Genomic DNA, 9,172 nt, shown 5'->3' with positions numbered 1-9,172 from the left:
GACCTTGCGCTTGCCAGGCAGGCGCTTTTGCCACTGAGCTAAATCCCCAGCCCCTTGATCTCTCTTCTTAGTAGGGTGCTCTGCCTTCTAGATGGAGGGTGAGAGGTGGGAGGTGGACCAGAACGGAACCAGTCCGAGGCTCCTTGGAGCGGGAGAGCATCAGGACGTGTTTCTCGGGTGGAGAAGACGAGGTTGCTGGTGCCTTGCATCTGGCGTGAGAGGAGGGGAGGGCTCCGGGAGGGCTGGGGATGCTGAGCTGCTGGACTGGAGAGGAGGCTCGGGCTGGAGGACCAGGAGGAGAGGGTGAGGGATTAGAGGTTGCTCTCCAGCATTGCAGGTGGAGACGGTGAGTGGGCCGCCGGTGTGGGAATCTGGGCTTCGGGGAGAGCAGAGGTCTGGAGGTGTGCATTAGGGAGGGCGTCGGCGTGGGAGCCCTGGGTGGACAGAGCTGGCGTTTTAAGCAAGGGCCCTGGGAGGTGCAGGTGCAGACCGGGAGGCAGCTGGTCTGGGCGGAGGAGGAGGAGGGGCGGGAGAGCAGAGCAGTCTCGTGGGAGTGAGGTGGAAGCGATTTTGGAGGAGAGGTCGGTTGGGGTCACTCGTGGCTGACGGGACATGTGCGTGCTCCAGGAGACAGCGCCGACTGGGGAGGCCCTCGAGAAGCTGCCACATGGGGAACTCCTTCCACGGGCAAGGGTTGGGCACCCCCTACTGCCCGCTTCACCTCATAACGTTCAAGGGCTGCAAAGTTAAACTGCACTGTGCGGGACACACGAGTCCTAAACTAGCGAGGCAGGCGAGGAGGGACTCTGGCAGTCACGGTGTGGGCCCGGAGGGAGAAGGTGGGGCTCTCGGGACAGCGTCCTGCTCAGGGCTCTGGGGATTCCTTGGACTGTGCCTTTGTGTCTGTGTGTTTTCGTGTGTGAGACAGTCGTGAGCAGGAGATTGTGGCAGAACTGTAGAGTGCTTCTGTGTGCCTGTGCGGGGTCAAACCAGGGCACAAGTGCTCGGCAAGTGCTAAGTTGCGCCCGAGCCGGACCGCTAAGGACGCCTGTTACAAATGAGACAGAGAAAGGGGCTGCCGAGGAGCAGCTTTCCTCACCCCGCCCTCCTCGTGGAAGCAGGCGCCCTCCAGTGCTGCGAAGGGGCACAGGCCGCTCCGAAGGCCAGCTGCATTTTCCAGGCTCGGGGTTTTGCCAGGGAGCCCCAGATCTGAGGCTGGGGCTGGCTGTGGGTCGGCGTCACTGCTGCCGAGGTGGGTACGGAGGGAAGTGTGGCTGGGCAAGGGCGCGTGCCTGTGACCCCAGCACCCGAAGGCTGAGCCGGGGGCACACGTGAACCACCCTGGGCAAGAGGAGTTGGAGGCTAGTCTCAGCTACGCAGTGAGACCCTGTCTCAGAAAATAAGAGGGGAGCGGGGTCCTGAGTGACAGTGTGCTAGGGTCAGTGCAGTGGGCACGAGGATGGAGGGCCCTGGGTGAGTGCAGAGGTGGGATGCGTGGGGACAGGGCGGGGCTTGCCACCTGCAGATTTCAGCACAGGGCGTGACCCCGGGAGGGGCCAGCTGACATGGAGTGAAGGGAAGGCCTTGAGGCCCAGCGCGCAGATGGTGACCCACCACAGGCCCTGGGCTGGGCAGGCAAGATGGGGTGGGCCTGCAGGGGGTGCGGCAGCTGGTGGGAGATGCAGCGAGCTCCCGGTGTTCTGCCCACGCGAGGTAGGCGGGTCTGTTCCTCCTGTAAGCTGAGGAACAGGCTCTGGAAGTCGGGCAAATCGCCTGAGGGCTGGACTGCTTTGCAGTTTACTGTGTCAAACCCCCTCGCTCCTTTCTGAGCCTCAGCTCTCCTCTGGTCCTGCCTTTGGGGAGCTGCGCCTGGCTCACACGTTACCTCCCCAGGTTTTCCCAACGTGGGCAAGTCCTCGCTCATCAATGGGCTGGTGGGCCGGAAGGTCGTGAGCGTTTCCAGGACACCGGGCCACACTCGCTACTTCCAGACCTACTTCCTCACCCCAACCGTGAAGCTCTGTGACTGCCCAGGCCTCACCTTCCCCTCCCTGCTGCCCAGACAGCTGCAGGTGTGGCTGTGGGGTGGTGGGTGGGGCTGGGCCCGGCGGGAGTGGCGGGCAGCTGGTGCTGAGCGCTGCTCCCGCAGGTGCTGGCCGGGATCTACCCCGTCTCCCAGATGCAGGAGCCCTACACCGCCGTGGGCTACCTGGCTTCCCGCATCCCCGTGCAGACCCTGCTGCACCTGCGCCACCCAGAGGCCGAGGACCCGTCCTGCGAGCACCCCTGGTGCGCCTGGGACATCTGTGAAGGTGCGCCCCGCGTGGCCCCATCCCTCTGTACCCTGTCCTCTTCTCTGACTCTACCCTGGGTGGAACAGCTGGCCACAGCTGTCTAGGTTGTCGCTGCTTGGGGCCTGGCAAGTTTTAGGGGAGACTGGGAGGATTGGGGGAGGAGTGGGGGGGTGTCTGGGATCCAGGCATCCTCCCTGACCCCTTTCTCCCTGTAGCCTGGGCCGAGAAACGCGGCTACAAGACTGCCAGGACGGCCCGCAACGACGTGTACAGAGCAGCCAACAGCCTGCTGTGGCTGGCAGTGGATGGCCGCCTCAGCCTGTGTTTCCAGCCCCCGGGCTACAGCGAGCAGAGAGGTCAGCGGCCGGGTGGCTGGAGGGTGTGGGCTGGACAGCCGGGAAGGGGGCACCTGGCTCGGCACTCCTGCACCTCTCAGGCGGTTTCTGACAGCAGAGGGAATGTGATCCATTGCACGCACGCATGCGCACACATGCGCATCCGCCAGCTGCGAGGGCTGAGAGGGTGCGTGGTGCCCGCCGAGGCTGCGTGAGCGAGTGAAGATGCCGCAGCGGTGGAAACTGCTGTCCGCCCTGGGCCCTTGCTCAGACCCCTGCACTCTCCTCTTCCATCTGTCCAGGCACCTGGGAGTCTCACCCTGAGACCACGGAGCTGGTGGTGTCGCAGGGCAGGGTGGGGCCAGCAGGCGATGAGGAGGAAGAGGAGGAGGAAGAGCTGAGCAGCTCCTGCGAGGAGGAGGGCGAGGAGGACCGGGACGCGGACGAGGAGGGCGAGGGGGACGAGGACACCCCGACCTCGGCACGGGGGCCTGGCCTGGCCGCCCACAACCCCTACGCCCTGTTGGGCGAGGATGAGTGCTGAGCACCCCCGCCCCTCCCCACGCTGTGAATAAAGGTGATCTGCCGCAGCCCCTGCCCGTGGCCTGAGGCGAGCGTGGCATGAGGGGCTGGCCGCCGGGAGGCTCCTCTCTCCACCCTTCTGTTCCCGTCCCCGCTCTCCTAAGGGACCGTCTCGCGGGTAGCTCAGTGGACACCTAGCTCTCTGCCCGCTCGCCCACCCTGCACCTTAGCGCCCCAGGGCCAGTGGGGCCGCAGTGCATGCCCGGTGCCAGCAGCAGCCCTGCAGGCGGACCTAGCTGTGCGAGGAGAGTGGCGCGGGCTGTGTGCAGTTGAGCGATCCCGAGGGTCCGCTGGGCGTCTGGACTGTGCTGAGCAGGAGCCTGTGGAGCTGCGGCCGGCCTCAGCAGACGCAAGGAAGCTGCGTGTGCTCTGCACACCCTAGGAGCACGTGAACTACATCTCTAGGACTTGCTGTTGATATAAATTTTTAGTTACAGACAACGCTCGTGGAAGTGTGGATTGTGTCTGTAGGAACTTGGTGACTGGGAACAGCTGGTGGTCCCTTGTGAGGGGCACGGCGCCGTGCCGGTGGATGCTGGCATCTGGGTGTGCGCTGCCCTGCAGGGCTGGGCCCTGGGCCCGTAGGGTCTGGGCTGGAGCGGGCACTGGCCAGAGCACCGCAGGGCGGCCTTGGGAGTTGGGGCTCCCTGGGCCTTTGTGGCTGGGCATCTCCCTGAGCAGGTGACACTGTCAAGTGGGGCTCTGGCAGCGAAAGCAGAGGGCATCTGCTTTGCCAGCGGCCCACGACATGAGGCGGTGTGTCAGTCAGGTGCGCGCAGAGTGCGCTTGGGCGGGACAGCACGACCCCAGGTGGAGGGCCGGGGAGCACGGGGCAGACTGCTCTTCCTGGAAGCCACCCTTCGGGTCTGGGTGACGGGGCAGAGCCCTCAGCCAGGAGCCAAGTGCTGCAGCGGCGTTGGACCCCTCTTTCCTTCGGGCTGTCACCTTGGACCCAGCAAGGACGTGGCCTGGATTGGCCTCTGCACGGAGGCTCGGCCTCTGGAAGGCCTCCAGCCTGTGCTGGATCTGAGGGCAAGGGCCTGCCTCCCATGGGGCTGACGCGCCTCACAGCTGGGCCGGGGGAGGGGAGAGCCCAGCTCACTCACTCACCCTCTGCTGCTGAGCTCTGCAGGAGACTGTGGGCATCCCGTGTCTTCTGGCTCAGGTTTCCCCAGGAGCCTCTGTTGGGAGGTGCCAGGCAGGAGGTGGAGTTGGGCTTTGAAGCTGAAGACCCGGTAGGGCCCCCAGCTTCCTGTGACTGGGAAGGTGGCCCAGGAAAGACCTGCCTCAGCTGGGTGTGGTGGCGCACACCTGTAATCCCAGCACTTGGGAGGCTGAGGCAGGAGGATCGTTGTGAGTTCGAGGCCAGCCTGGGCTACAAAATGAGCTCAAGGCTAGCCTGAACTGCAGAGTGAGAATCTGTCTCAAAAAAAAAAAGACAAAAAAAAAAAATAAAACCACAAAGATGTGTCTCAGACAGGCCGGGGACTGGGGCAGCCAGCCTCACCGCTCCATAGAGTGGTGCTGTGCCCAGGGCAGTCTTGTCTTGCTGGAGAGAAGCGGGGCTTCTCTGCTGCCTTTAAAACGGTGTGGACCTCGGCTTCCTCCGAGCTCTGCTTCTGATTGGCTTCTAAAAGAAGTGGCCGTGTGGTCCAGGGCGGTCCTGTTACCTGGGGTTTAGCTGCCTTATCCCTGCAATACACTGGGGATTGAACGCGGCTTTTGCACTGAGCTACGTCTCCAGGTGCCCCCACCCCCTTTATTTTGAGACAGGGTCTCAAAAGCTGCTGAGGCTGGGCTTAAACTTGACCCTCCTGCTTCAGCCTTGTGGAGCACTGGGATGACAGATGTGCAGTACACGCCAGGTCCGTCCGTCCTTACAGTCTGTGATAGTCAACAGATGGGGACTGAAAACAGGACGTGCCGTGGAGGCTGCGCTCTGGGGCGGAGAGCTTAGCCGGTCCCCTCGGAGGGGAGCAGTAGACGCGGACGATAAAGCAGCAAAGTAACAACCGGTTCTGTGCTCCAGGGAGGCGGGAGGACCTGCTTGTGCCCACTGCCCGCACAGCCATGCCACCTCTGCAGCAGTCACTGGGTCCCACAGGCTGTGCGGCTGGACCTCACAATTGATGAGAAAATTTAAACAAGTTGTTTCAAAAGTGTGCTCAGCGCTGGGGGCCGGGACTGGACCAGAGTGGGCCCGGGGAGTGGCCCAGGCGGGCGGCCAGGGCTGGGACCAGGCCTGGAGGCTGAGGTAGCAGCAGGTCACGGGAGACAGGGAACCCGCGCGTCAGCTGCAAGGAGGCCCGGGATGGCGGGGACTTAGAGTGTGCCCGGGCCCTAGGTCACTGGGCGCAGCATGGGAGCTGCGTGGAGAGCGGGGAGGAGGAAAGCTAGGATGGAGGAAGGGGTGGTGGGGGAGACAGTAGAGTAGGTGTTCTAGTTTTTTGTGCTGGGGACTGAAGCCAGGACTTGCACAATGGGCTACATCCTTAGCCGCCTCCACCCTGTGACATGGTCTAAGTTGCAAAGTTGTCCAGGTTGGGCTGGAACTTGCGATCCTCCCGCCTCACCTCCCAGTGAGCTAAGCTTAAAGGCAGCATGGAGGTGGTTTGCCCCGGCCTCAAAGGCCGAGTGCGGCGTCTGCGTGGACAGGGACACGGTGGGGCCCACGCCACATTGCCATTTCCACCCGCAGCTGGACAGGGGTGGGGCAGGGCGCAGGCTGAGCATGGGCAGAGTACCCCTTGGGCCCGTGCTGCCTCCTCCGTGCCGCCTTGGCTTTCTGCCGTCGCGCTGGGCGTGTTTTTCTCCATGTGCCCATGGGAGCATCGTGGTCTGCCCTGGACTGCAGAGGGGAAACGGTGGCCAGGCATGTGGAGGCAGAGGCGTGAAATTGTCTGCAGGGAGAGAATGACAGATGCTCACTCAGCACAGAGGAAACGCCCTGACAGGGTTTGCCCTATTAATCTCTTCCAATCTTACATAGCCATTTATATTTTAATCTACTCATCTTTTTTTCCCTTTTTAAATTTTTTACTTTTGAGACAAGGTCTCGATAATGTGGCTCAGGCTGGCCTTGAGCTCAGTATGGAGCTCAGGCTGCCTCAGCCTCCCAAGGGCTGGCCTTGCACGCATCTTTTCTTTTTTCTTTCTTTCAGTGCTGGGGCTGAGTTACATGCCCCACCCTGTCTACTTAACTTTTTCTTTTCTGAACCATTGGAAAGCAAGTTCTAGACATTATAACCATTCATCCCTACATATTTCACATAAACCTCTTGCATAATTACAATAGAATTGTCACATCTCATGAGTTAATTTCCGGTATCATCTAATTGAAACCTTCCCAACTTAAATGCCTTTTTTTTTTGTACTGGGAATGGAACTCAGGACCTTGCACTTGCCAGGCAGGCGCTGTGCCGCTGAGCTAAGTCCCCAGCCCCTAGATGTAATATTTAAAAAGCTGGCTCCAGGCCAGGTGTGGTGGCACACACCTGTAATCCTAGCACTTGGGAGGTTGAGGCAGTAAGATCACTGTGAGTTCAAGGCCAGCCTGGGCTACAAAGTGAGTTCAAGGACAGCCTGAACTGTAGAGTGAGACCCTGTCTCAAAAAAAAAAAAAAGCTGGCTCCAATAAAATTCCACACATCGCACTTAAAACAACAAATGTCCCTCCTGTCTTGTCTTTTACTTTCTCCCCCTTTTCTTTTCCTTCCCCTCTGTCCCTTCCTTCTTTCCTTTTCTCCTTCCTTTCTTAGGGGTTGAGTCCAGTGCCTGGACCTGGGCTGCACCCTTAGCCCTTTTGAGATAGGCTCCAGCTAGATAACCCAGGTGTGGCTGGGGATATAGCTCAGTGGCATAAGCGCCTGCCTGGCAAGTGCAAGGTTGTGAGTTTGATCTCCAGTACCACAAAAAAAAAAAAAAAAAAGATTACCCAGGCGTTTAGGAACTTGTGCTCCTCGTGCCTCAGCCTCCTGAGTAGCTGGGGTTACAAGCGTGTGTATGGCTCCTGGATCTCCGTCTCTTTAGTCTGGAGCACTCTAGTCTTTTCTTCTTGGCATTGATGTTTTGGAGAGTCGCGGCTGGCTGTCTTACAGGGTGCTGTGTGTTCGGGGGTTGTTTCTCTGGTGTCTTTGAACTTCTTTCTTTCTCGCCTTGTGTTTTGTCTCAATTCTGTAAATTGTGTTTGGTTTTTGTCTTTTTGACACGGGGTCTCACTATGCAGTTCAGGCTGGCCTTGAGCTCACTTTGTACCTCAGGCTGGTCTCGAACTCGCAATGATCCTCCTGCCTCAGCCTCCTGAGTGCTGGGATTACAGGCGTGCACCACCACGCCCAGCTGTAAGTTATGTTTGAGGTCACCCTTAGTCCTTCACCTCTGCTTAGAACCTGCAGCGCCTCCGCAGAGCACAGGCGGCAGCCAGGGCTCGCCAGGCAGAGCGTGCCCCTCAGGACTTTAGCTCAGTGAGGCCCAGTTAGCTCTGCGGCTCTCTCTCCCTTCTCTTTCAGTTTCTGATCTTATCTGGTACTTGGGAAAGAAGCCAGGGCCTTAATTGTGCCAGACAAGTCCTCTACCAAGGAGCTCCCTCCCAGCCCGATGGGTTTCTGCAGCTTTTCTACCACAGCTGTCATAGCCACAACCAACTATAATCCTACCTGTAAGTAGTTCTTACCAGCAGAATTCTAGCACTATCTATAGTTCTAAGTAATTGAGCAAGAAAAAAAATTCAATAAATACAAAACAATCACACTACAGAAGTATTTGTCAGCCCGGATGGTGGCATACACTGGTAATCCCAGCACTCCAGAGGCTGAGGCAGGAGGGTCTTGAATTTGAGGCCAGCCCAGGCTATATAGGGAGTTCAAGGGCAGTTGTGGATTACATGGTGAGACTCTGTCTCACCACAAAAAGTGTTTTAGCAGCTTGCATAAAACGTAGAAACGTGAAAGATACTTCTTGTTGATTGCTTGGGAATGGAAGGGTTGATGTCAAGAATAACAGCCTCCTTTACGTGGGTACTTGAAAGGCATGTACATGTTTAGATTTTTATGTGGCTTGGGAGACAGGCTGATGTTTGCAGGCTGCGACTTTAGAAAATTTTCTGAATATTTTAAGTTGGGACTGTCTAATTCACCAAACTGAAGCACGTGCCTTCGGGGATAGCGGTCTGTGAAGCAGTTCTCTTCAGTCTTCCGTCCCGAGTGAGTCGCTGAGAATCGGAAGACGCAGAGCTTCCAGAGCTGGGCCCGAAGCAACACGCGGCGGGACGGGCGCGTCCGCAGCGTCCGCATTGCTGCTGCAGACGGGGTCTGGAAACCGCAAGGCGGCGCCGCACCCCGCCCGGGCCGCCCTTGGCCGGCTGCGGTCCTGGAGGACGCTCAGGCTGCCGCTGCTGTTCCCCGTTTTTCTGGCTCTGGCGGGTTTGGCGACGGTCAGTGCCTGCCCCGAGACGGAGGCTCGAGCGCTCCTCCCGCAGAAGCCTCGGCCGGCCGGTGTGCCGCCCTCGGGCTCGCCTCTCCCGGAGCGGGGCTCCTCGGTCCGCTCCACCCTGCCCTCGGCATCCGAAGCTCCCGCCGGGGCCCTGGCCGCGCGCCGCTGTGCCCGAGCCGGTCGGACCTCTGGGGCCTGGGGTTGCGCACCCCGCGTCCCCCGAAGGGCCGAGACAGGCCGGGTCCGCTGCGGCGGCGGACTTAGTGCGGGGCCAGACGCGTGCTTCGCAGGGGGCGGTGGGGACGGCGCGCGGGGGTGCGCTGCCGCGGGGGGCAGCTGTTGTTGGTTTCTTTTTCTCCGGTACCGGGAATTGAACTCACGACCTTGCGCTGTGCCGCTGAGCTAAATCCCCAGCCCCCGTTGTTGGGGGGAGCTGTTGTTGGGGGGCTCTGCCGCGGGAGGGGCGCTGCCGGGTGGGGGTGCTGCGGGGGTGCGCTGCGGGGGACGCGGGGATCCCAGCGGCCCTCGTCC

At 60.3% G+C, this 9,172-nt stretch overlaps 1 protein-coding gene across 1 annotated transcript in view; it reads left to right on the top strand.

Moving 5' to 3' along the window:
- The window catches only part of Gnl1 (guanine nucleotide binding protein-like 1), a gene marked incomplete at its 5' end in the record, with an annotated part of 7,851 nt that extends 4,199 nt beyond the window's left edge, over positions 1-3,652 (top strand). The window contains 4 exon segments of the mRNA XM_005414308.2: positions 1,894-2,072; positions 2,150-2,312; positions 2,510-2,650; positions 2,932-3,652. Of these exon segments, the coding sequence (XP_005414365.2) occupies positions 1,894-2,072; positions 2,150-2,312; positions 2,510-2,650; positions 2,932-3,173 (725 nt within the window).
- Positions 3,653-9,172: the final 5,520 nt, after the last annotated feature.

Source organism: Chinchilla lanigera, unplaced genomic scaffold, assembly GCF_000276665.1.
Source record: "Chinchilla lanigera isolate Chin_1 unplaced genomic scaffold, ChiLan1.0 scaffold00182, whole genome shotgun sequence".
Taxonomy (NCBI): domain Eukaryota; kingdom Metazoa; phylum Chordata; class Mammalia; order Rodentia; family Chinchillidae; genus Chinchilla; species Chinchilla lanigera.
This window is presented reverse-complemented; position numbering and strand designations above follow the sequence as displayed.